Source organism: Pelodiscus sinensis, chromosome 6 (genome assembly GCF_052426305.1).
Source record: "Pelodiscus sinensis isolate ZL-2025 chromosome 6, ASM5242630v1, whole genome shotgun sequence".
NCBI lineage: Eukaryota > Metazoa > Chordata > Testudines > Trionychidae > Pelodiscus > Pelodiscus sinensis.
In genome coordinates, this window is record NC_143057.1 from 91268476 (window position 1) to 91296326 (window position 27851).

At 43.6% G+C, this 27851-nt stretch overlaps 2 protein-coding genes across 5 annotated transcripts in view; one reads left to right on the forward strand and one right to left on the reverse strand.

Annotated features, from left to right (window-relative positions):
• Positions 1–1489: 1489 nt before the first annotated feature.
• PPWD1 (peptidylprolyl isomerase domain and WD repeat containing 1) lies at positions 1490–22571 on the reverse strand. Its single transcript, XM_075932385.2, has 11 exons — positions 22389–22571; positions 19611–19713; positions 18357–18457; positions 17493–17613; positions 14227–14674; positions 13270–13460; positions 12023–12212; positions 8592–8773; positions 6434–6515; positions 3849–4031; positions 1490–1847 (listed from the first exon to the last, which is right to left on the reverse strand). The coding sequence occupies exons 1-11, from the start codon at positions 22537–22539 to the stop codon at positions 1704–1706; spliced, it is 1896 nt and encodes a 631-aa protein (XP_075788500.2). The 5' UTR covers positions 22540–22571; the 3' UTR covers positions 1490–1703.
• The window catches only part of CENPK (centromere protein K), an 87348-nt gene continuing 82059 nt past the window's right edge, over positions 22563–27851 (forward strand). For 2 of the 4 annotated variants that reach the window (XM_089779376.1, XM_006117003.5), the window contains exon 1: positions 22563–22698. In XM_089779376.1, the coding sequence (XP_089635502.1) occupies positions 22696–22698 (3 nt within the window). In that variant the 5' untranslated portion in view covers positions 22563–22695. The remainder of the gene's footprint in view (positions 22699–27851) is intronic. The other 2 variants (XM_089779375.1, XM_075932390.2) reach the window with 2 other exon arrangements.

The following is a 27851-nucleotide window of genomic DNA, read 5'->3' on the forward strand; positions in this document are numbered from 1 at the left end:
CCTGCAGTCTAGACACAGCCCTAATTAAACCTATTTTTGCATTAATGCAAAACTATTGAAGATTGAAGTAATAGGTTCCATTCAGTGTCCTGTTACTCATGCTACCCTGCTATTGTTTTTTAGACTAAATCAAAGCTTGGGACTTCCTCTTGACCTTGTTTTAGACAGGAGAGAAGAAGGTAGGCAAAAATGTTAGTTGTCTAATATGAATGCCGCTGCCACACGTTACTTATCTGAAAAATATTGTACCATCTGCCCATGATATATTTTAAAATTACACAGTTTACTAAGACAGCCTGAGTATCTGAAAAAAAAATCTCAAATGAGCTAAACTGAATGGGTGACTAAACATTCATAACAATTTTCTTCGGCATGAAACTTAGCATGACATTAAGGGGAAAACTAAACCAAAACAGGGACTTAATGTTCTTAGAGTTAGGTTAATTGATTATCACTACCAGTTGAACCTCTCTAGTCCGGCATCATCTGTGGTCCAGCATGATTTTATTTAACTAGATGTCCAGCTACCATAGGTGTGGCCAAGTCCCCTGCAGATTCTTAAAGTTTGTTTACAGGCACCAGTCCTGGTTCTGTATTCTGTGCTGTTGTTCAGCTGTCATACAAAAATGTGTTTCTTAGGTTTTAGGGTACTGAAACTCCTAGAGACTTTACATTTACTACTGCATTCAATAGTTCAACAGTTAATTTTGATATGCATCTGCTTTGTCCAGTAGCACTATAATTAAATATGCTACCTCTAGCTGTAATCTGAATTCTCTATCTGAAGTTATAGAAATCAGCTCTAGGGGAAAAAAAAACCCATCTTCATGGTGCACCTTTTTTAAAAAGCCAAATCTAATCACCAGTAAATCCATATTCTGCCTGACTCTTGGCAAAATTCATTCTTAAGTGTAAACGTTTAGGAGCCATTACTACATTATTCCAAAAGTCTGTCATGACAGAACCCATCTAAAAGGTGCTGACTAGCAATGGCGCAGTCAGCAGCAATCCAAAGTAAATTGGTAGTACAAATCTTTGCAAGGAGTAGAAATTCAGATTACATGCAGCATTCACTCGTCAATATTTCCCGAAATCCTCCAAGGAGAAGTTTGCTGAGCTAGGGTGAAGAGAATTTCACTGAAAGAGGGCAAAAACCGCTTTGGTGTGTGTGTGGGTGTGCGCGCGCGCGCGCACACGCACACACACACACTTGTGCTAGGGCCTCGGATTTTTTGACAGTTAAAATTACTGTGTAAGAGGAACAGTCATGTTTAGAAGAGCAATCAATCAATGAGGAAAACTAATTTTTGGCATGAAATATAAACTCTAAGGAAGATGCAAACACACAGAGAAAGTTAGTAAAAAAGACATTATCAAGAATAATGGGACGTTAGATTAATATTTATGCTCAGACATATGCCAAAAGCAATATCCTTCAGTCATTTTGAATGTACAAGTACATGTAATTTAATATGCAAGAGAGACAGAGTTTAATAAACACAGTTGCTTTTTATTTAAAAAATATAAAGTTATGAAAAATACAGTTGGGTTGGGTCATTTCAGGTACACGATTAGTGGAAGAGGTTGGTGTTTGTTCAATTCTGGGGCTTTTCAGATTAAAGAACTAGTAAAAACAAAGTCCAATGCTCAGTTTGTGTTTTTGGGTCCCACAACATTTTTAAAGTAAGATTTTTCAAATTGTTTTACTTCACAGTGATATTAATGATGCTGACATCTTCATATGGCTTGTCAGTTTTGGGATTTACTTTCACATTTGAGATTCGCTGAACAACTTCCATTCCTTTAGTTACTCGTCCAAACACACTGTGCTTGTTATCCAGCCAGGGCTGTTTAGAGGATAGGATGATGGGAAGAAACAGAATTTTTGTTAAAATAGTAAGCACTCTGTAGGTTAAACAGTAAGACAGGGAGAGATTTAGTGCTGGAATAACTAAACACATATGTTTGTATACAAGGGTTATTAAATTAAGTTTTGCACTTCAATATGTATTCATGGTTAATTATTCTGAAGGCATACAGTGAAAGCTTATAAGTGTCTAAATCTAGTTATCTCTTATACATTAAATTCTTCATTTGTTTATACCTAAATATTAGCAGAAGACCATGCTAGGCAAAATTGCAGTCATTTTAATTCACTTTCAATAATGTAAAAAGTTTTCTAAATGAAATATCAAGTTGCATAAATTCCATCCTACTTTATATATTAAGACTAAGTTTTTACATGTTTGAAACATAGTTCAGACAATATCACCTACTTTTACTACAACCAGAAAATGGGTAAAGTTCCTAACTGCTCACAAATATAAAGTAGATCATAGGTTCATAAAATTTCGCTGCTTGTACATTACTCCTCCATACCACTTTAGCTACTGTTTATAAATGCCCCTAAAATAACACTCTCACTAAAAATATTGAAAGACTCTACAATAGTAAAATTACTGTGCATATGCAGATTGCTTCTAAAAATATCCATAGGCTCCAGCATTTTGAAAGTGTGTGTTGTTTTCTTGAAGACTCTCATTAAAAAGTTTCCTACTTCTATTATTCAGTGAACTAAGTGACAGAAATGAAAATATTAACAGAGTTTGGGCCCCAATCTTGATTGCTGCGGGAAGCCAGAATATAACAAGTCAAAGGTAATAGCAGTATCCATGCCTCCTACATCTCCATGCAGAAGTTTTGGCCAGTCTTAGAAAGAGAGGTATTTTTTAATAATTAAATTCAGGTGTTAGCAGATAATGTAACTAGGGATGTATAAAGTGGTTTAAAAACATAACTGTGGTACTGTTAAAAATCCTAGCATTTACCGTATATTCCGGCGTACAAGACAACCTCTGAAGTTAAAAAACATCCCCCAAAAATCGGGGGTAGTCTTGTACGCCGGATGCCCCCCCTCCGGAGCCCCTCCGCGGCTTTGAAAGCCCCGGGGGAAGCCGGCGGCGGGGCATCCCAGGCGCGCATGGGCTGCCCCCCCGCCGGAGCCCCTCCGTGGCTTTGAAAGCCTCGGGGGAAGCCGGCGGCGGGGCATCCCAGGCGCGCATGGGCTGCCCCCCCTCCGGAACCCCTCCGCGCCGCCGCGGAGGGGCTCCGGAGGGGGGGCAGCCCATGCGCGCCTGGGATGCCCCGCCGCCGGCTTCCCCCGAGGCTTTCAAAGCCGCGGAGGGGCTCCGGCGGGGGGGGAAGCCCAGGCGCTCCTGGCGGCTTTGCTCCCGGTGCCTCTGGTCTGCTGGGGACCATCTCCAGCAGACCAGGGACACCGGGAGCAAAGGAGGCGGAGGGGCGCTGGGGTATAAGATGAAACCCTATCTTTTAATTAAAAAGATAGGGGGCCCTATACGCCGGAAAATACGGTACCTGTACTGCTGTCTCTACAGTTTCAGCTTATAATACTGCAGAGGACTGGGACTGGAAGCGGGAAGGCTTCGCTATAAGCACTGCAGTATAACTTTTATACTGCAAAGCCCACAGCTTAGGGTGACAGCCGGCTCAGAGAACCTGTCTGTAAGTATGTGCTTATCGGTTAACCATTTAGACAGTTGCACGTGTACATCTCTAGTTGTAACTCCTGCTATAATATTCCGTTGTCTATAAACATGGGCTTGTTTCCCAAATCAGAAGTTTTTCATAGTCACAATCTTAATCACACTTTCTAATGGGCATTTTTCAGTCCAACTTAAGCAATGTACTTCTGTCACATGAAATACATAAAACTAGCTGGACAATAGCATCGTTTTCACTACAGAACTGGCACAACTGCTTCTTTACATAGTACAACCGTGGTTTAACTTCAAAACAGACCTTTAAACTGGATTTTAAATATTACTTACAGTTGGTACCACCGTTATGAAGAATTGGGAACCATTTGTGTTTGATCCTGCATTAGCCATACTAAGTGTATAAGGTCTATCATGTCGTAAAGTTGAATGAAACTCATCTTCAAATTCTCCTCCCCAGATGCTTTCACCTCCCATTCCTGTACCAGTTGGATCACCAGTTTGAATCATAAAACCCTACATAGGAATTAAACACATCACATATAAATCACATGTAGAACATATAAATCTGAAAGGCTCTGAAATAAGATCTTCTAACATATATTGCTCGCAACATACCAAGAGAGCATGGAGGGGTTATCTACCTGACGTTTAAAGCACAAGCTTTCCATTCCTGCAGAAAGCACAGACCTACCTAATCCCTATGTGTCTACTCTGAATTCTATGATGAGGTCTTTGTTGTATAACAGAGCTAATGGAATATGATGTACATCCAGGATGTCTCTTGGCTTTTCACTTATGCAGTCTGGCCACTTTGCTTTTCTTCTTCCCTTTAGGAGTGTGTGTTTGTTGTTCTTTTGGTTTCCAACTAGAGAATGACCCTTCTCCCTAGATCATGTTGTCTTCTGGCACCTTTCTTATAGGGAGGAATCTAGCACCTGCTTCTCGTTGTCCAATATAGTTGGAAAGTAAACACAAGGGGAACATCCCAGAGGGAGCTCAGATCCTCCTCTTGGAAGGAAGTACCAGCAAGAATGCCAGGTTCTTTGCTAAGGGACTATTACTTGACAATTTTACTCCAGAGAACAAGGGCTGGGAAGTTTAGAATGTTTCCTCAAAGAACTATAAATGGTTCAAGACAGACTTCCCTGCTGGATTTCAAATGGCAAAGAAGTCTGACCTGACCTTGAAAACCGGCTCAAGCTGGTGGGGGAATGACAGAGGGCTGTTCAGACTTTTCAGTTTGTGCAAACAAGTTGTCAAGACTCTGAACCTACTGTCCAGGTAGAGCAAGGATTTGAGTGCTGGGAGCAATTGTGGCAAAATTTCCCTTTTGTGACTTCTGAGCATGCTTCCTCATAGACAAAGCTTTTGTTGGCCTTAACTTTGCTCTTTTGGGACAACTCCGCTCTGCTGTCAATGAAGGGAAGAAGGTCAGTGGTTGTCACATTTATCTAACAATCTAGTTACTACCTTTACAAGAAAAATGGATGGGTGACCTTAGAGCCTCCATGGACAAGTCAGAGCTTCTGCAGGAAAATGATGCAGTCCAAATGATTTCAACTAGGGAAAGGATCAGGATCAAGAAAAAAAATCGTGTCTCAAAAATTTTTCCTGGTATAGTCTAATTCACAGAAAATCTCAGAATGTAGCATCACAACTTATTGCAATTTACTTTTAATATTGTTGCATAATGATGTGCTCTATGATAAGCACAACCAAGACTTTGTAGACAGGTTGTTTGCTTCTTTGTTTAGTTTTCGTCCTGGTTAGCAAAGATTTTCGGTACAGGCAGTCCCCGGGTTACGTACAAGATAGGGACTGTAGGTTTGTTCTTAAGTTGAATCTGTATGTAAGTTGGAACTGGCGTCCAGATTCAGCCGCTGCTGAAAATGACCGCCAGTTCCGACTTACATATAGAATCAACTTAAGAACCCCAAGCCAGCTGCTGCTGAAACTGATCAGCGGCTGAATCCAGGAAGCCCGGGGGAAGAGGCTTCCTGTAGTCAGCCACTGGTCAGTTTCAGCAGCAGCTGACTTGGGGATGCCTGGGGCAGAGCAGCCGGGGTGCTGCTGGGTTGGTCGAGTAGCGCCGCCGCTGGACCAACCCAGCAGCACCCAAGCTGCTCTGCCCCAGGCGTCCTGATTCAGCTGCTGCTGAAATTGACCAGTGCAAAGACCAGGGCGACGGGGAGCAGAGCAAAGCAGAGCAAAGCCGCGGAGCACGCGGGCAGCCGACAGCCCAGACGCGTCGGGCTGCCCGCTGCCCGCGTGTTCCGCCGCTTTGCTTCCTCTCCCTGGTCTGCTGGAGACCAGGGAGAGGTCCCCGTTCGTAACTGCGGATCCGACATAAGTCGGATCCGCGTAACTCGGGGACTGCCTGTATAGTGCAGTAGAGCCTCAGTTACGAACACCTCGGAAATGGTGGTTGTTCATAATTCTGAGCAAACTCTGATAGTTGTTCTTTTAAAAATGTACAGCTTTGAAACTTTAAGAAAGGGGGAGAAGGTAGCATTTTTTTGTTGCATAGTAGTTTGTTTAATATGGTAATAATGACCTTTATTTTTTAACTCTGCTGCTGCTTAACTGTTTCTGATTCCATATGTGGTGTGTTAACTGATCAGGTCATAACTCTGGTTTTTGTAACTGAGGGTACATTGTGATTTGCACATATCTCAGTTTTCAGGTTTGCTCAGCAGTTTACCAGCAAGATTACTAGTTTTAAACTGAACTATAACCTTAATAAATCAGAACAATCTTCAAAAGCCAACAGTTCGTTGTAAAGGCTGAAAGTTTTTATGAAACAAAAGCATGCTTAATTAACAAAAAAATTCAGACTTAACCAGCACAAACATCTTATGCTCTGTATTTTGACTCATACAAACCAACAGGAAAAGCATTAGTTTTTTGTAAATTACCTTGATAATACGGTGAAATGTGTGCCCATTGTAGTAACCATTCCTGCTGTGTACACAGAAATTCTCCACTGTTTTGGGGCACCTGCAGTTACATAACAAATTTAAGGCAAGACTATATAACACTTATTATTTGTATTGCGATATGGTCCTAATGGCTCTACCTGAAATTAGGAACCCATTGTACCAGCTGTTACAAAATACACATCATAAGACAATTCCTACCCCAAAGACTGTATAAGCTTAACAGGTAACAGACAAAACCAGGAAGTGTAGATGGGTGCAACAATTTGCCCAGGGTCACACAGCTGATGAAAAGCAGAGCTGGAGAGTGGAGGGAGGAAAGCCTATTTCCCAAGTTCTAGTCCAGTGCCTTAACCACCAGGGATGTAATAGTGTAGTCCAGTAAACCCATTCACAAGCTTGCGGAGGACCGGTAACATTTATTTGCATATTTGGATTTTCATTAAGCAAATGATGAATATGCAAATAAATTGTGTCACTGGCCCTACCTGTCCAGCAGGTTGTTCTGCCCCCTCTCCTGGCCCCAATCCTGTCGGCTTTATCAGCCGGCGCAGGGTGTTCTGTGTCAGTGTGCACGGCACCCAGACTTTTCCCTGGATCTTATGCCCGCCAGATGTAGCCATGCCTAGTAGAGACACCGCCATGGCGGGCTCTTTCCCAAGAGGGCTGTGCTCAGCAGAGCAGGGTGCTGCTACCCCGTCACACAAGTTAATAGGATCATGTGCAGTAATTTTTCTAAGGACTGGTAGTGGGCCGCGGAACAAACTTTGGTAAGCGCTGGTGTAGTCGATTAACTGATTAGGCAATAAGCAAAAACTTATAGGTTAGTGCTATAGATGACATGCATTTCACATCCCCCTCCTTCAGTAAATATTTTAGCAGGCTGGCCAGCAGCCCGGCTCAGTCCTGGCTTGTGATGGGTCCAGGACCTACCCCTGCTGTGGCTCTGCATTTAAAGTGTATTAGGAGCCAGGCAGGCAGGCAGCCCGGTTCAATTCTGGCTCACTCCAGGTCCAGGAACTCAGACTGTCCCCTAGACTGGGGCTGATGCCACCCTGTGCTGCTGCCTCTTTATCAAAGGCAGCACTATGGGGCAACAGCAGCTGGTCTGCGAGGGAAGCTGGTTTTTAAATTCCCTCCCCTCGTGGATCAGCTCCCACCTGGCATCCTGTGCTGCTGCTTCTGATACAGAGGCAGCAGCATGGAGTGGCAAAGGGCTCCTTAGGAGTTAGGCTGGAGAGCACTGGCTGCCGGCCTTGCCCTTGAAGGACTATAGAATAGTCAACTGACTGATAAGAATTAATGAGGTTACTCGACTATTAAAATTAACCAATATTTAACATCTCTATTAACCACTACACAGCATTTCCTCCCAATGTTCCATTTACATACTATATATAAAATTACAAAATGTTAAACTTGAACCAACGTTCGTAACAGCCGTAGCAGACAACTCAGAAGCAAAACAATAAATTAGCATCCCTTTACCAAAGTCATTTTGTCAAACCATTGCTTGCAGTGTGAGTAAGTATATCAAGGAACATGTTCAATACTATCTAATGCAAGTTAGACATTTGAAGACGTGCTCTACTGTTAAAAGAAATATCTTGCTCAGCACAGAGCCACACAGTTACTATTCCTTTAACACTGAAACTGCTGACTGGATCACAGATGGGCTAAACTGCACATTACTGTTAAAAGAATAAATTCAAGAGATGACGTTGAAAGATTTTTTGACCCAGACCTAATTGTTATCAAGGACGGTAGAGAAGGAACTGAGGAGCCGCGCCGCGCACACGCCTAATGGATTCCAAAGGCATGAGGGGGTGTTGCGGCGCCTGCACAGCAGAAACTGCTAGAAAAAGTCTCCAGTTGCCGGCGCAAGGATGCACCAGCACCCAGAGTGGAGCACCCACAGGGACCACTCGAAGGAGAACACTGCCCTCCCTGCTTCATTTGCTAACATTTCCTGCTGATTTATGTAATTAAATATGTGAGCAATCATGTTATGTAATGACAGGGGCAGAGAGAAGAAATCAAATTACAAACAGTGAGTTACCAGGGAAAGTGGGACAACAGCCAGACTCAAAGAGCAATACAAAGCAAAACTATTTCAAAAAAGGTACCAAATACATACTCAACAGGGAAAAGCTTGACATGAATATCTCCCATGCTTGTGTGGATAATGGCACTATCAGAAACCCTTTTGGGACCTTCAGCTTGAGTGGCTGCCATGACCTCTTCTTTAGATGGCTTCTCATTAAATACATCTCTGTCAGAATCTGCACTCTTTGTATCTTCTGGTTCACGTTTAGTAAACTGAAAAACAAAAGAAAGGTTGCTACTTATATTTTTTTGCTTTTAGATACCATAGAATGCTTCCCCACTAAAAATCAATCAGAAAGATATTATAAAATACTATCTTCTAACATTTCAGTATCTGTGAAATAAAAAGACTCTGAGGCTACATCTAGACAGCATCCCCCTGTCGGCAGAGGAATGCAGATTAGGCACGTCGAAATTGCTAATGAAGCGGGGATTTAAATATCCGGTGCTTCATTAACATAAACATGGCCGCCACTTTTTTTCAACACGGAGCTTTTTCGAAAAAAAGCGGCAGTCTAGATGTGGGTCTGTCAAAAAATAAACCCTTTTCTGAAAGATTCTGTAGGCCTCAAAAAATGAGGTTTACAGGATCTTTTGAAAAAGGGCTTATTTTTCGACAGATCCGTGTCTAGACTGCCACTTTTTTCAAAAAAGCTCCATGTAGAAAAAAGTGGCAGCCATGTTTATGCTAATGAAGCACAGGATATTTAAATCCCCGCTTCATTAGCAATTTCGACATGCCTAATCTACATCCCTCTGTCGACAGAGAGGTGTAGTCTAGACACACCCTGACTGTCCTTACACCTACAAATGAATGGGTCACAATCTTCAGTACATATTTGGAAACTGAAGTAGTCCTTTGTAAGATCTCTTCCTCTTACCTTTACATACTTTTTTTTTTTAAAAGGAAATAATATACAATGTGTATATGTGAAGTATGTTCATGCTCAGACAATGACCTTTCTGCTAGGATCAGGTGGAGTTGGACACATCTCTTGGTTTCATTACAGAGGCACAGTAAGTTCTCCTATTTTGTATTCATACTAATATAGTAATATTAGCAGATGTACCTGCCATTGCTCAGGTCTGTAACTGAAGGAATTTTTTTCAGTAAATGAAAAATGTGTTATTTCAACTATTGTATTTTTCAAAAATGAAGGCTGGAGTGAGAGTTCAGAGGGTAAGGAAGGGCAGGAGGCTAAGGGTAGAGGGGTGGGAGGTATCAGGGAGGTTCAGGGCAGGGGGGAGGGAGTGCTGAAGTCAAGGCAAGTTGGAGGTGCACGATTCAAGGCAGGTGCTGGGAGTTGGGAGGGAGGAGGCAGCTTACTAGGTCGACCTGTGGTGGCAAGGGTGGTGCTGCTCTGGCAGCGACTTCTCCGAGGGAGCTGGATCAATGCTCCTCTGCCAGCGACCTCCTCCCAGTTGCCCTTCCCCGGGATCTACATGCTATGTTTGGGAGGGACCAGGCTCTGGAGGCTACTGACCCCTTCAACTCCCCTGCCCCGGCTATGGCCTGTAGGCTGTCTGGGGTGGACCAGGTTGCAGAGGTTGCCACCCGCTCAAGCGGCTTCCTCACTTACCACTGCGGCCTGCAGGCCGTCTGGGAAGGGGACAAACTCTGGTGACTGCTCCCTGCTGCAGCTGCAAATTGTTTGAGGGGAGGTCATGGGCCGTGAGCTTCACTCCTTCAGCGGCCAGCCCCTGACTGCAGGCTGTTGGGAGGAGTGAGGTTCTGGGGATTTCCTCTCCTCAAGTTACCCCTCCATCATCTGCAGCTTCTCCACGGGGGAGTAAAGGAGAGACAGGCTCTGGGGGCTATGCCCACTAGTGATGCTGAATTGCGGTTATCAGACTAATCATGTAGTCAATACAATTTGTAAGGACAGCTTTGCAGAGCTGCAGTGGGGGTAGCTCCCAGAGCTGCCTGGAGCCAGGACTGAGTCACCTGCACTGTGGCTCTTCATTTTCAATTTAGTAAGAGCCACCAGGCCCTTACCACATTTAAAATGCAGTGGCGCAGTGTCACGGACCAGCGCAAGCCATGACTGCTTGGTCCCAGCTCATGCTGAGTACAACAGCTCCTGTTTGCTGTGGCCAGGCCTGTCTGCCATGAAAAGGGGCCGCTGCTGGAGCATTACTGGTACTTTCCATTTTCCAGGCACAACCAAATCCTGACCTTGGTTTAAGTTATGATAAGAGGAAGCTGCAAACCAAATTTGGTGGTCCTAGCTCTTATGGTTTAGGAGGAGTTCTTGAACAAACACACTCTGAATTAGTGTCTTTTTATCATATATATATATTTTTAAAGAGCCATTTCTAGCCACAACAATGAAATCCACAGACTAGTCTTCAAAAGGCAGTAGACAAAACTAGTTAGAGAAGATACACAATAAAGATCCAACAGTTGAGGAGTGTCAGCATACAGGATCAAATGTGTACTTTATAAAGTCTTAGATGTTTTTCCAGTCACTAAAATACACTGTACACCTTCTGTATGTTTGATAATCTCAAAGGTGCTGGATCCTGAGCAACTTTTCTTCTTGGTCTGCATTTTTGAGTTGTGTGCTTAATTACTATAGCTGCCTTCTTACAGTATAGAGTATGCACACTTGAAGCTGTATCGTAACAATTATGTTTAAGCACAAGTACTAGTTAAGTAAGGGGCAGTCAGACTTCTGCAACAAAATTGTTATTTGTCTATACAGTGCTTAGTACAGGGATCTCAAACTCCCAGCCTGCAGGCAATCCCTGGATGGAACACCTGTGCAATCTTGCCTAGGAGTACTGACCCCCACCAGGGGGCATGTTGGCCTCCCAAGCCTTGCCTCTTCCCACCACTGCCCTGCTCCCTGACCCCCAAGGGATGCAGTCTCAGAGCTTACCGGGGGGGGCCTGATGCTGGGCAGCAGCAGCGATCAGGACCCCTGCTCTCTCTGCAGCAGCAGAAATTGCAGAGCCTGTCCCCTGCTGCTGCGTAGCACCAGACACCCCCCACCTGGTGATCCTTAAGGCTGCATCCTGCCCCACCCCATACTCCCAAGACAGACTGTGCAATTCCTCCGGCTGAGTCTGAGACCCCTAGTTTAGCACAAATTAATCCTGATCTTTCATTGGTGTTCCCAGCCACTATTAAATAATGACATGGTTATATATAAATATAGCTATAAAAATCCTAATTGCAAAAAGAGGAGCACATATTTTAAGATATACAAGTAGACCAAGATTCACAATTGCCTGACCAACTCAGTAAAAACGGAAGGTCCATACTCATAGATATAGCTAAGCTAAAAATTCTGAAATATTGTTGCAATTTAAGGAAACTTGTCTGGGAAAGTTGTTTTACTGCCAAAATTTAAGACAAAAAGCATTAAAAAGTATGGGAGAAGAGGTTTAAAAAACAAATACAAGCACACAAAAAGGTGAATTCAAGATTTAAATTGTTCCAACAGAAACCATACATACCATGTAAAACCTGTTCTTTTTGAAAGATGTGCAGACAATTGTTGGATCTGCCTGGATATTCTGAAGAACAGGGTTTTCAGATGCTTTCATCTCTATAGTGGTTGCAGCACGATGTTTCTTTGCTACACCTTGGAACAAAGCCAGTTGCATTACCCTGATATTTTCTTGTTTGCCTAAGATACGAACACACCTATTGTACATGATGTTTAAAAACAAAAACAAAAAGGTAAGATTACCATTAAACTCTCTCCCCTCCAGCCATAACTAGATTCCTAGAAGGATTCAGGAAACTCTGTACCTAATCTGATCAAATATGTACTTATATGTGTATCTATAGACAGAGAGGCAGGGGTTGGAAGGGAATGCTATTACAAGTTTACTTACAATGCTTCCCCTTTTCAAAATTGCTATTTAAAAAACAAACAAACAAAAAAAAAACCCTATACACCACTACTTAGAATTCCCTACCCTAAAAATCCCAGCCAATTGATCCTCATTATTCTACAGCAGGGATGGCCAACCCATTTAACAGAGCGCGCCAAAACAGCGGCGGAAAAAATGCAAAGAGCCACATCAGAATTGTCAAGTCCCCCCCCCCCCCCCCCAAAAAACCATGAAACAAAAAAAAATAAACCCACACCACCAATAACCCCCCCCCCCAGAACAGAATTGTCAAGCAAAACCATAAATAATAATTAAAAAAACTTTTTTTTAAAGGAGGCTGCCTCTTTAAGATGGCCATCATCTTGGGTGCCATTTTTAAAACCCCGCAGCTCCAACCTGGTAAGCACAGGGAAGCTGAGGGAAGCCGGCGAGAGCCGTTGGAGGGAGTGGGGGACGCAGGAGCAGCTTCCCAAACCGCACTTTTGGGGGGCAAGAGCTGCAGATTGGCCAAGGCTGTTCTACAGTATAGAATTTTAAACAAAATGTTCATTAACTTTTCATTAGTGTGTCATATTGTATTTGCTAGTTGCCAGAAATGAACTGTCTGTACAAAATACTTATTTCAATTATTTTTATGAATATCTTCTCTCAGTTTATAAGTTCTATGCCACAAAATTCAGTATTTGGCAAATTAACAGTTTATTTTCTGATTAATTTAAACCAATGACCTCTTCAAGAAATAGATCTGTTGACTTGCAAAATTTTAAATGGAACAAGAATGTTTAAAAAAAAATGCTGAAATCAGACTTTGAGAGACTAACCATTATGTGTAGGTGCATAAACACAGTTGGAATAAGACTTACCGGTTAGTTTCGACATTTATGACCTTAATACCCAGCATTGTTCCATAGAGCACAAAGTGTCCAGTTTCATCAAAAATTATGTTAATTAACCTGACTGCATCCACCTTCTCCAACTCTCGCTCAACAGCCATACGTCGGCCAAACTCCATGTCTGGCAGCTGTTGTCTCATCTGTTGCAGCTCAGTAAACATCTACAGAGACAAGACAATCACCAATGGCACAGATGCAAAATAATGTTCTGATTTAGCAAAGTACTGAAACACATGCTTAACTTTAATTTCAGTAGGATTACTCAACTACTCACATGTTTAAATTAGGGATGAGAATGGTTAACCAGTTAGCCTTACCCGTAATGGGTGAGATTTACCAGTTCTAATTAATTGGCGGGGGGCTGGAGCACCATCGTGCTCCCCTCCCCACCTTAAATTGGTTACATTTAACCAATTAAAAGGGATTTTACATCCCTACTTTCAGTAAGTAGTTGAGTGATTCAAGTATTTCCTTTAGCTATAGCACAAACTGAAATATACACAATTAGAATTATTTTTCTTTCAACTATCAAAATCTGACCATAGGCAAAAAATAAAAAGTAAGCTTACTAAACAAATCAAACTTTAAAAAGATTATTTTTCCGATTTTGATTAGACCAGATATTTTCCCAAATGTCTTCTAGCAAATGGGTAATCTAGCTGCACAAAAATTATGAAATTTTCTAAATGAAAAACAGCAATTAAATTTCTAAGTATATTCAGCACTGATTAATGTGTAGAAGTTAGAGACACTTGAAGTGTAAGATTAAAAGACATGAATATAGAAAAACCCTCCTTTGTAAGTTAAGTAATAAAATCCACCTTTACAAAAATTAGTGATAAAGGGGTTAAAGGTACTGATAAGTCAATTAATATAAATCCCCCCCCCCCCAAAATGAACAGAAAGCAGAAGAAAAACTGAACTCACACTGAGGGATTCATCAAAGACTCTCATAAGCTTTCCAGTCAAAAACCTGAAAATTCTAACTTTTCTATCGGAACCAATAGTGGCCATTTTCTTGCCATCAGGTGAGAAACATATACTGGATGGGTAAGCTTTACATTTAGCAAATTCATATAAATCTGTGTCTGTTTTATACTCCCAGTTCACATTTTTGGGGAATTTATATTCATGAGGAGGCCCAGTCCAGTATTCAATCATTCCAGACTTGTCAGATGACACTACTACTTTGTACGTGGGGTTTAGCCGTATCTGAGTAAGAGGAGATGAATGGAGTTTATCAAAAACATGAAGAGGCTGGTTATTTCCTCGACCGTCATATATGAATATCTTTCCTGTGCTCTTCTCAGAAGATGCAACAGAAGATATGGCATCTCCAGGGCAGTATATCCATTCACATTGGCCAGGGTAGTAGCTGGAACAGAAAGTGGATGGAAAAAAGAAATAAATAAGCAGGCCTTGATTTATCTAGATATGCATAATAATTTAGTAATCAGAAAAAATTTGTGACATAGTATCTTTAACTAGTCTTATGAACGATATTACCTCACTCTTGTTTTGCTAATATTCTGGAAGGAACACAGCTACATCAATATTACACACAACACTTTGCTACACATTTGTCTATGCAATGACTACATTTTTGTTCAGTATTATTTTCAGAGAGATCAGTAATTTGATAGTCCAGGACATAGGTAGCAAGTTACCTCCCTGACTTCAAGTTAACTAAACTAATCAATTTGAAATCAAATATAGGAGTCAATTTCGGGGTAGAAGTGTTATTTATTAGCTCTGATAATTATTTGGTCTATGAAAATTCAGTGGCGTATTGTGAAAGGAAAGTACCTTTTAGTAGCCAACCCCATAAATCATAGAATACTAGAACTGGCAGGGACCTCAAGAGGTCATCAAGTCTAGTCCCTGGCCTCACGGCAGGACCAAGCACCATCTGATCATCCCTGACAGACGTTTATCTAACCTACTCTTAAATATCTCCTGTAAGGAAAATTCCACAACCTCCCTAGGCAATTTATTTCAGTGTTCAACCACACAGTTAGGAAGTTTTTCCTTATGTCCAACCTAAACTTCCTTTGTGAAATTTAAGCCCATTGCTTCTTGTCCTATCATCAGAGGTCAAGGAGAACAATTTTTCTGCCTCTTCCTTGTAGCAGTTTCCAAGTACCTAAAAGGATGCTATCATGTCCCCTCTCAATCTTCTCTCTTCCAAACTAAACAAACCCAGTTCTTTCAGTCTTCCTTCATACATCATGTCTTCTAGAATTTCAAACATTTTTGTTGCTCTTCTCTGGACCCTCTCCAATTTCTCTACATCTTTCTTGAAATGTGGTGCCTAGAACTAGACACAGTACTCCAACTCAAGCCTAATCAGTGCAGAGAAGAGTGGAAGAATTACTTCTTGTGTCTTGCTCACAATACATCCGTTAATGCATCCCAGAATCATGTTTGATTTTTCTGCTACAGTGTCACACTGCTTACTCATATTTAGCTTGTGGTTCACTATAACCGCTAGATCCCTTTCTGCAGTACTCCTTCCAGGTGGACCAGTTACCCAATCTCTTCTTTTCCACATGGCTCCACAAAGCAGTTTTGACAATAAGCGAGAGTACAGAAGGTAAATGTGGAAAAACAAAAAAGGGTGGTGATCTACTACAATATCTATTACCACAAAACTTCTATTATTCAGTGGCATTTTTTCTCTATTTTGAAAATGCTCCTCAGATTCTGATGCAACTGAAGACAAAGGGAATTTCATTATCAAATTTAATAGAAGCAGGATTGAGTCCTGCAATAAAATCACCAGGACTATATTACAAATTGATTAATAAAGAGATCAAATAGATTATAATTGCTACAAACCCCCAGGACCAAATTATATCCCTCAAGAATTCTGAAATATTTTTAAATGAAATGGTTTAAGTTGCTACAAAAACATCTTAAAATGAACCAGAATAGCCAATGGTATGCTTATCTTTAAAAGGGGTGCTAACAGAAATCTTGGGGATAATAGACCAATGAGCATATTTCAGCATCAGGTAAGCTGGCAGAAACAACACTAAAACTAGAATTATGAAAATCAACAGTCAACATAATATAATACAAAGAAACCAGTACAGCCACAGGGAAAAAATGTGCTATTGTAGAATTCCTTGACCACTCAATTAACAAATACCTAAGAATTGATAGATAAAAGTATTTTGGACTTTCAAAATACTTTTGGTCATGATCTGTCAGAGATTAAAACCTGGTTAAGAAGCAGAAATCAAGTGAGTAGCTATCACAATGGCAGAACAGAGACCACACTGTGAGTGGCTCCCCAGTTAAAAATTAAAAATGGTAGCTCCTACCCTTTAACTGGTTGTGAGTGCACTGTTCAATATTAAGGTGCACTGTTCAATATTTAAGTAAGTAGTAAAAGGTAAGGTAAACTGACGATAGGATTAAAAAATTAAAATAACTACCCCAAATAGAAACATGACGTTAACTTCAGATATAACAGTAATAAGTGTGGTACAAAAAGGCCTTTGTAGATACAACACTTTCAGATTGAGAAATACTAAAGACCTGATAAGAACTTACTGTTAACAGAGCTTTTGTTTTTTTCATTGTTTTTACTCTTTTATCATGAGATAGGACTACTATCCTGTATCCTGTCATATGCCACGTGGCATATATCCTTGAACATCAGATGCATCTTATTACTGAAAAGTAGGGATGTGACGAGATAACTGGTTACCCAACCCAGGAAGCATCACTCTTACCAGGAGCATCACCTTCTGTTGCCACTGGCAACCCCAGCCCCAGGAACAGGCCTGGGGGCTCCTGCTACCAGCAGTGGCAGCAGCAGCCTCAAGGCTAAGAGTCCGCTTAGTTGGTTAACCAGTTACATTTTAGGTTAATCTAGCATTTAACTGGTTAACTGATTAATTAGGATTTTACATTCCTATTGAAAAACATGAAAACTTTGCCTGCACACTGTTTACAGAAAGGAATTAGAGTTATGTATATTGCAATTCTACATATATCAGGAAATCTCTGAGCTGATGGAGACATTTCTAATAGCACACATTCCCGTAAGTCAGTTAAAATAGGGCTGATTGGATTTTGATTTTTTTTGCATAAAGTAATCAAACAGAATTTGGTTTAATTAACTTTTATTCAAAGTGCTCAAAACACAATCACCAAAAATGTTTTTACGGAATGACATAACTTACCCAAGTTTCAGCATGTTGATCATATCAAAGTTCACTACATCAAATACCTTCATTGCTTTGTCATCCCCAACAGAACAGAATAATGCCCCTTCTGAACTAACTGCAATACTCTCAATGACCCCTGTTACAATAAACCCAATATAATATTAAAACATGTAAAAGACAGATACTTGGCATGCTTTGCTTGAAAACTGTATTTACCATTTTAAAGAAGGGATGTTCCAAATATCTGATACCAAGATTTTAGAACCTGCAATTGTTATATATAGTATCTGTATTTTAAAATTAGTACAGAATAAACAAGTTCTACATTGCATTATTCATGGCTTCATTGCATTGGAGTAATTAGTCACTGTACAGAGAATTAATGATTCAACATCAAATTAATATTTTTAAATTACTTCACTCATCCCACTTATCACGTGATGGGCTTTTGGGCTCAGAAACTATTAATATTTTTATATTGAAACATACCTGCTGAAGTTAATGGTAGCAATTAAACTTTTAGAAGAAATCTAAATGTTTTTTAAAAGCTGATTGGTGCATCTAATTAAAAATAGCAATTTTCAAGTTTTACTGTTACCATGAACAATACTGTAAAATTCTAAAAGTATAAATGAAGCACAGAAAATTATTTTAATAAATTGTTAAGAATCCTGTGAACAATACACATAACAAACATTCAAGTTTATTTCCACAGTTAGTCTTAAGCCCTCAGCATCTTACTAGCACCAGATTCTCCAGCTTTGGAGAATACCTGATGGAACAACTATTTACTATCTATATTCTCTTTGTAATATGTAGTAATAGTTAAAGAAAAATTGTTTTCTATTACAAGCAAATCAAACAAATATGATGTCTTACCTAAATGGCTACGAAAATGTTTAACAAATTCAATCCCTTCTTCTACTTTCTTCCAGAATTTGACATGTCCATCATGGCTGGCAGTTATGATAAAATCTGTCCTGCAATGATAAATATATCAATTGATATGTTAGAAACTAAAGGGAAGAATCAATAATGGTGCACAAGATCAATTCACTAGTTCAGCATAGCTATTGTGATGCATATGCATTTCCTCTTTTTCTTTCATTCAGAAAAGTACAACATGAATATATAATGCATTTGCAGCTATTGGTTAACTGCTAGCATCAAGACCTTCCTTGCATATTAGTAAAATATTCTGTATATCTTACTATAAACAATCGTCAAAGTGTACAGTAGCAGTTTAACCTCAGTATTAATCGTTAAAAAGCAAGTTACAGATTGTACCTCCCTTAACTGGGACTCTTTGGTCTGGCAACATGTGGCTCTGCTGAACTACAGATGTTCTTGGACCACAGAGCCCAGGTACAGGAAAGTCTGGCTGCAGGGCTGGAGCACAGCCTTGTGCCGAGAGGTAGGCAGGGCAGCAGGGAGTTCTGGCCCCAGTGGCTGGGGGCTGGCCCCAGCTGCAGAGCTCTAGCCGCAGCAGCCACGGCCAGGCAGGCAGCAGCAGGACTGGGCTGGAGCCCTAGCTGAGGGCAGCAGTTCAGCATGGGCCAGGAGGGGAGAGACCTCCCCTGGTCCGGCAACTCTCGTTTGGGACTGGTCAGGTCCCAAGGGTGCTATACCAGAGAGATCCAACCTGTATTACCTTCCCACACTCTGTAACTTGATCTGTAAAGAGACTACAACAACTTAAACATCACACTTCAGTCTGATTTTTTTATCCTAATATTGTTAGAAGTAACATGCAATTACAAGAAGTTAGAAACATTTATTCGGTCTCTGAAGTTTTATTTACTTTATCCGTGCGATTGTATTTGACATATAACTTATATAGTTTGTTTCAGTACTTCATACAGAAATAGTGATGGCAAAAGTAGTTTAATAGGAAAATGGGATTTTAAAACCTCAAAAATAGGCTGGGGATTACATGATACTACACTTATGTAAAAAATTTAAAATTTGTTGGGTCTTTAATCAAACCAAACCTATTTGAATTAGCTCAGAAGAATTTAAATTCCATATTCCAAAAACATCAGGTTCAATTAGTAAAGTTTCTATGAAAAAAACCCCTATCATATACATATACAAGTTTTGCAATTGTAAGACTGTTCAAAACAAAACACTCACTTAGTACACACTACATGTGTGATGACATCTCTGTGCATGTAACTGCGTTCATACATTGAAGCACTTGGAAGATTTTCAAGATAGACATGCTCAAATTCCAGAACTGAACAAAATAAGAGAAAAGTAGAAATTATTTTCTTTCAATAAATATCATATCACATCTTCAGCTCTCCATTATTAACAACTCTTGGTTTAATTTACCTGCTTTAGTTTTAATCAAAATCATTGGAGATATTTAAGAGCAGGTTAGATAAACATCTATCAGGTCTAGATGGTACTTGGTTCAGCCGTGAGGACTGGGGACTGGACTTGATGACCTCTCAAAGTCCCTTCCAGTTCTAGGATTCCATATCCTCATACTATTCTTAGCCAATTCTACATATTTAAGACAAGACTATAAAAAGGGGAATAAGAACATCTATAAAAAGGGGAATAAGAACAACCCAGGAAACTACAGACCGGTCAGTTTAACGTCTGTCCCAGGGAAGATAATGGAGCAGGTAATTAAGGAAATCATATGCAAACACTTGGAAGGTAATAAAGTGATAGGGAATAGCCAGCATGGGTTTGTGAAGAACAAGTCATGCCAAACTAATCTGATAGCTTTCTTTGATAAGATAACAAGCCTTGTGGATAAGGGAGAAGCAGTGGATGTCATATACCTAGACTTTAGTAAGGCATTTGATACGGTCTCGCATGATATTCTTATTGATAAACTAGGCAAATATAACTTAGATAGGGCCACGATAAGGTGGGTGCATAATTGGCTGGATAACCGTAGTCAGAGAGTTGTTGTTAACGGTTCTAAATCCTGCTGGAAAGGGATAACAAGTGGAGTTCCTCAAGGGTCTGTTTTGGGACCCGTACTGTTCAATATCTTCATCAATGATGTAGATATTGGGATAGAGAGTACGCTTATTAAGTTTGCAGATGATACCAAACTGGGTGGGGTTGCAACTTCTTTGGAGGATAGGGACATAATTCAAAATGACCTTAGCAAGTTAGAGAAATGGTCAGAGGTAAACAGGATGAGGTTTAATAAGGAGAAATGCAAAGTGCTCCACTTAGGAAGGAACAATCAGTTCCATACATACAAGATGGGAAGCGACTGTCTAGGAAGGAGCATGGCGGAAAGGGATCTAGGGGTCATAGTGGACCACAAGTTGAATATGAGCCAACAGTGTGATGCTGTTGCAAAAAAAGCAAATATGATTCTAGGTTGTATCAACAGGTGTGTTGTAAGCAAAACTCGTGAAGTCATTCTGCCGCTCTACTCTGCACTAGTTAGGCCTCAGCTGGAGTACTGTGTCCAGTTCTGGGCGCCACATTTCAAGAAAGATGTGGAGAAATTGGAAAGGGTACAGAGAAGAGCGACAAGAATGATTAAAGGTTTAGAGAACATGACCTATGAAGCCAGGCTTCATGAACTGGGCTTGTTTAGTTTGGAAAAAAGAAGATTAAGGGGGGACATGATAGCGGTTTTCAAATATCTAAAAGGGTGTCACAAGGAGGAAGGAGAAAATTTGTTCCTCTTGGTTTCTGAGGACAGGACAAGGAGTAATGGGCTTAAAGTGCAGCAGGGGAGGTTTAGATTGGACATTAGGAAAAAATTCCTAACTGTCAGGGTGGTCAAATATTGGAATAAATTGCCAAGGGAGGTGGTGGAATCTCCCTCTCTGGAGATATTTAAGAACAGGTTAGATAGACATCTGTCAGGGATGGTGTAGACGGAGCTTGATCCTGCCTTGAGGGCGGGGGGCTGGACTCGATGACCTCTCGAGGTCCCTTCCAGTCCTATTATTCTATGATTCTATGATTCTAAGACTTTACAGCACTATCATGAAATTCACCTGCTGGGGCCCAACATTTTCCCAATCGCCTTGTAAAATGACAGAACAAAGGAACCAATTTTATCTCCAAAAAACAGCACTCTCTGGTCTGGCAACATCTGTTGTCTAGCAGGGCCATGGATGCTCATGGACCAGAAAGCCTGGGATCCTAAAGGCAGGAGGGCCAGCTGGGTCGGGGCCTCAGGGTCAGCAGCCCAGTTGGCGGCAGTGCAAGACCAAAGCCGGAGCCCTGCGGCAGCGCAGGTCAAAGCCAGAGTCCCACGGTAGCACAGCACCAGAGTCCTCCAGCAGCTTCTTGGAGTGCAGGTCGGGGCCAGGTCCGGAGCCTGGCAGCAGTCCTGTGGACCACAGGCTGGAATTGAAGGCCCACAGCTATCCATTTGAGCATGGAGCCAGGGCACTGTGGCAGCCCCCGAGAGCGTGGGACTGCAGCCCACTGGAATGCAGGGCAAAGGCCAGAGCCCCTCAGCAGCCCTGGGAGCTCTGTGGGGCCGAATGCACGGGGCTCCAGCCTCTGCTGCTCAGGGAGACAGCAGATGGGCGAGCCAGGCTGGAGAAGGGCAAAGCAGGGTGCCTGCTGGGGCAGCCTGCCAGCAGCAGGTGATGCACTTGGGAGCCTCAGGCATAAGACCTCACCTGAGCTGGCAAATTCTCTGCTTCCCCGATGGTGCCGGACCAGAGAGATCCAACCTGTAGTTTTGTTATTTTTCGAGCGGACGAGCTACTCTTCATGCGCACGTGGGATCGCACATCAAGGCTGGAGCACAGACACGCTTGGGGGCAGTTTTTACAGTAAACCCTTAGAAATGCCAACGGTGCGAGAGTCTTGCAGGCGGTTATCATCGGTCCGGCGACCAGCCCTCTGAGCGATCGCAGCGCCCGCCCGCCCAGACTGCCTCCATGCCCCGGCCGCGGCTCCCCGCCTTACCTCTCCTTTTTTTGACTTGAGCAGCCTCCCCCGGGAGGGGCCCAACCCACCGCTCCTCTCCCTCCGGCCCCTCGTCTTCATCCCCGCCTACGGCAGCTCTTGCTGCCTCCTCGAGCTTCCTCCTCTTGCGCGCCGAGTCCGCGGAGGCCATGTCAGTGCGCGTCACTCCCTGCGACACATGCGCGCGGCGGAAAGTGAAGCGGCGGCGCCTTCGGGCGTCATCCGCACACAACCAGTGAGAGCGGAGCGCGCGCAGAATTGACGGGCGTTGGAGCGGCTCTGACCGTCGGGAGGACTGGAGCTCGCCATGGTAACGGGCTGTTCCCCCCTTCCAAGGGCCCCCATCCCGAGTGTCAGCGCCGGCTGCGGGGGCTCCCTGGTAGCTCCCCCCAAGTCCCTAGGCGGCTCAGGGGCCGCTCTCCGGGAGAGCAGGCAGCCGCTCGCTAGCTCTGCTGTGCGGGGCGGGACCGGTTTCTTCCCGCCACACCGCTCTGCGTCGCCTGAGCTAATTCCCTGGGGCTGCCAAGGCGGCGTCGCCTCGCTTGCCCCTCTGACTCTGAAGCCCTTTTCTTCCCCATGCCCATGTGATGGTTAAACGCCGTGGGGGCAAAGGTGCGTGCTCTTGTGGCCATGCAAAGCAAACGGGGCCTTGGTTTTTACAGGGACAATCCATCCTCCCCACAATAAGTTGCACGAGCATTAAGCGTTTCTGTCTTGGAGGGCGATGGGGGGTTGGGCTCCTAGTGTTTCAAAACAAGAATCGCCGAACCTGGTTTTATGCAGTAATGACAAGTGTGCACATTTCATAAGTGGAGATAGAAGGTTTCTGTTTCCTTATCCAAAATGATTGCCCGGATATTGTTTTGGTTCCAGTACCTTTCTGAAGCTTCTGATTCATGTGCTTTTCTTACAGACTCTGTGCTCTTATCTATATCAACAAACTTTTTTCACAACCTCTTGTTAGGGATCAATATCTTTATTAAGTATTAACTAAGAAATCAACATTTATCACGTTTCCTAATTTAGACAAAATATTAAAGCTACCAAGAAGATAAAATACTGCAATATTTTAGCAAGTGAATATATTAGGGACACTATCAAATGTGTATTAGGGACACTAACAAATGTGTGTAAGTGTGTAACAACTGGATTTTTTTTATTGGTTATGCGTTTATATGCAGGGAAGCAAGCAGGAGCCGGTGCTTGCACAGAGCCAGCTTTTGAGCCCACTCCACTCCCCGTGCACGCTGGTTCCCACCTCCCCACCTCCTTTGCTGTCTCTCATATGGAGGCAGTAAGGGTGTGTGTGTGCGTTGTTATCTAGGGGCCAGGGCAACTAAGAAAATAGAAATGAAAAAATGACCCTTTATATCGGGGGCTCCCTATTTCAGAGGATGCAGGCCCCTTTTCCCCGCATCTGTCATTGGTTGGAGTACCCCCTCAGTGCATCCTCCCAGTTTGATGTATGAATAAAGAAGAACACTCTAAAATAAGATCACAAATGTATTAGGGAATTAAATTACAATAATTGGGAAAATGGGGATTTCATATATGAACTAAAACAATAACAGATGATAGTAAGCATCCTTACTCAACTGTGACTAAATAGCAGTGTAGGGATTTCATGAGGGAGGCATGAAGCCTGGGCCCAAATGTTCCTGGTTGGTCAGGAGGAAAAGAAGAGAAGACAGGAAAGAACCCCAAGAAAGTAAACCCCTATTACATTCAGAGGTGTCGGTGGTATTAGGCTGGATGGTGCTGTGCTGCCAAAGCCTGGGACCTACTACCCTTGAACTAATTGAAAGCTCTCAGGGAGGAACTCCAAGTGAGATCCGTGCGAAGAACTTCTGTGATGGTTGGATCACTGATCATTGATGGTAGCTCTTCTCCCTTCCTTGTCACGGCTGTGGTGGTCTGATGCTGACAGGAGCATGGGTGGAAGAAGCAACACCCCTCAACAGCTGCACAGGGCCTTAAATTGCGTCTGTGGTGTGAAACCTTGAGGTGATTGAATGTTCTGAAAATCAGTTCTGGCTGGTAAGAGCTAGCACAGTCCAGAGTCTCCATCTGTTGACAGGCATTCTGATCAAAATGGAGTCCTTGGGTCAAAAGTTCACTGCCTCCATTTTGAACAGTTTTAACTGAACTGTTTTAGTCCCAGCACCATGTAACCATTGTCGTTCCTCAGTGTTCTGTACCTTGGTACCTTCGGTGGTCTGAACTGTCAGTATCAGCGTCGTCTGGTCAGGGTCGTCCTGGCGCGCTCCTGACAGGACCTCCACTCTGTCGGTGATGATAAACTTTTCTCTGTGTGCGTAACAATCAGTACTCCCTTTATCAGAGTGTTAGACCCTGTGCACTTGGGTCAACACAGGAGATCTCTGAGAGTCCCCGGAAATGACAGATGCAGGCAAGGTTTGAAATCAATTGAGCAAGTTTATTGTCAAATGCGAAGCTCTACCAGTTGGTAACAGAGATCAGTACAATGTTACACCACTGGGCACTGTGGCCCGCGTTGACAAGATACCAACACCAGGCAGGCCTATTGCCATATATCAGATATTAACAGCAGTTAGTCAAAGTTAAGCTACTGTGCATTCTGTAAGTTTAGGCAATGACACCTGCCATTCAGGTGCCTAGTGCGTACCCCCCCCCAGGTCGGCTGGAGAGTACCTTTTTCGGTGTTCTTTTATAGACAGGTACAAACAACTTACATCATTTCTTTACGTACCAGGTTGCCACCCTCTGTTGCCTAGATACCACCCCTCACCTTATGGAAGGGGGGCTTCCTTACTATCCTTCATGCTGTCAGTCTCGACCCGGTCCTGAACCTAGGTCGGTATGTGCATTCATTTTTAGGGAGTCTTTGTACCAAGACATTTCTTATTAAGATGTTCTGTTACTCCCCTTTGGCTTACAGTCTGTATACCCAGTGCCTCCCTGTGTCCTTCCATGCTCGACCTAATTTACACAATCACACAATTATCAATAGGGCCTCTTTCTTGGCTCTTGTGTTACTGAACCAAAGTCTTGCTCACTAGATTGCAGGCCTGTTGCTGTTTTCATGTTACAGGCCTCTATTCAGGCCTGCTGACTCCATGTTACTGACCCTTAACTTACTACAACCATTAGGATTAATTGATGTGCTTGGGCTTATTGTTTAATCATGTAAACGGCTACACGCTAACAGACCTAGAGAATATCTTCATATACAGGCCCAGTCAAAGCAAGCAGTCTTTGTAAAGATGAGAGAATTTTGGTGGTCTATGAATAGAAGTTGACAAGGCAAATTTTTGTCTAATAGCAACACTGGAATTGCCTTATGGAAGATCCTACTGGTCTGCCAGGAGTGGACAATAGGGCCTCCGCGGACCCAATCCGGCCTGCCAAACGGGTGGATCTAGCCTGCGGAGGCCCTGCTGCTCCTCTGCCCCCAGGCCAATTGGGACCTAAGGGTGAGGTAGTGGGCCAAGCCTCCTCTGCTTCGCCCCCGCGTTGTGAGCAGTGCATGGTGCTTCAAAGCGCCATGTGCTCCTGACACGGCGGGAGGAAAAGTCACGCACTCACCTGCCCCCAGGCTCTTATTGGTGCTTTGAAGCGCCGTATGCTGCTCGCAGGGTATGGGGGAGAACAGAGAAGGCTTGGGGCGCTCTCCATGCTCTATGGCCTGGGGGTGTGGGAGCGAGGTGGTGCACCTTGGGGGAAAGTGGGGTGGGGACATAGGCACTCCCTCACCCCCAGCCCAATCATAGTTTGATTCCATGCCCCTTCTTGTGTGGCCCGTGGCCACTCAAAAAATTTCCGAAGTGGCCCCCAGCAAAAAATTATTGCCCAGCCCTGGTCTACCCTATAATCCTGTCGCCAACAGTGAACACATCCAGATGTTTTAGAGCAGGTTTCTCAGTGTGGTCCGCGGCCCAGTACCGGTCCTTAGAAAAAAAATACCAGTCCTTAGAAAAATTACCACGCATGATCCTATTAATTTGTGTGACTGGGTAGCAGCATCCTGCACTGCCGAGCGCAGTGGCGCGGTCCTCTTGGGAGAGAGCCCGCCACTGCAGTGTCTCTGCTGGGCATGCTCCCACGTGGTGGGGCTAGATCTGACGGACACTAGAACCCAGGGAGAAGGCCGGGCGCACCGATGGAGAACGCCTGGCGTCGGACAAGGCCAGGGGAGCCGGCGCCGGCTGATAAAGCATCTGGGATTGGGGCCATGAGGGGGGAGCGGAACAACCCGCTGGACAGGTAGGGCCAGCGACACAATTTATTTGCATATTCATCATTTGCTTAATGTATATGCAAATAAATGTTACTGGTCCTCCAAAAGCTTGTGAATGGGTTTACTGGTCCCCAGTATCAAAAAGATTGGGAACCACTGTTTTAGAGGATAGTTGAATAATCCTGTAGTAGGCTGCTTTGTAATGATCTGTTCTTTCCCCAGCTTTCATCCTGAGTGTGATTGTGAGTAGTAGAGTCGACTACTCACTTCTTGCCCCCCCCTTTGTGCTTTTGTATCAGAGGCAGCAAGTGCGGTGGGGGGAGAAGGAGCTGGTGCTGTGGGGAGCCACCTTAAAAACCAGTTCCACCACCCCAGCACTGTCTCCGTGCTGCAGCTTGTCCTCCCCACACGATGATCAGATGCTGCAGTGTAGAGGTTGGGAGGCAGAGGAGGCTGCCACAGAACAGCCTCTCCCCACTGAGGACAGAGGCTGCTCTGGTAGCTACCCCTGTTCATGCGGGATCTCAGCGAGCTGCTGGGACCTGGTGTGAGCCCAGCTCAGTCCTGGCTTATGCTGGGTCCAGGATCATCTACTGCTGCACCTCTGTAGTTAGAGCTGGATGTGTGCACTAGGGATGTGTGATGGGGCGCTAATGCCCCACACTCCAAAACCCCCCGCGCCAGCCATGTATGGGGCGTGGCGAGCCGGGTGTGCCAGGATACTATTGCCCCACACCTTAAAAATTCTGGTGCCAGCCTTGGTCGGGGGGCGGTGAGTCGGGGTTTGTGCATGTGCAGAGTGCTTGTGTGCTGCCAGACAGCTATCCGGAGCGGTGCCCGGGAAAATGGTAGAAGAGTGTGGTGGGAGAGTGATGTGGGCAAGGGGACGGGATCTGGGGGAGGAGAGAAGAGGGTGGTGCCTGCCAGGGACGGAGGACTCTGAGCCAGAATGTGGGTGATTTAAGAGGGAGGTGGGAGAAGGTGGGAAAAAAAGAGAAGCGAGGTAAAGGGAGGCAGGTAAGGGTAGAGGAAGCAGCCCAGGACGGGGCATTTGCATACTGCACGTGGGCTGGCGTGTTTCGGCGGGAAGGCCCACCAGCCGGACTGGACCATGTCAGGTCTGAGTCCTTAGGGCCCTGGGCTGGGGTCCGTGAGTGAGGGCGGGCCCGGACCCCCCTCTCCCTGCTGCCCAAGGCGGTATAACTAGACTACATTCCATTATGACGTTAACTAGCCCAAATCAC

Coding starts and splice junctions, on each gene's coding strand:
- PPWD1 (XM_075932385.2), bottom strand. CDS start 22,539: ATGGCCTCCGCGGACTCGGCGCGCAAGAGGAGGAAGCTCGAGGAGGCA. Junction 19,714..22,388: donor TCAAGTCAAAAAAAGGAGAG/GTAAGGCGGGGA, acceptor TATTTTGTTCAG/TTCTGGAATTTGAGCATGTC. Junction 14,675..17,492: donor ATCAACATGCTGAAACTTGG/GTAAGTTATGTC, acceptor TTTCTGTTCCAG/CTACTACCCTGGCCAATGTG.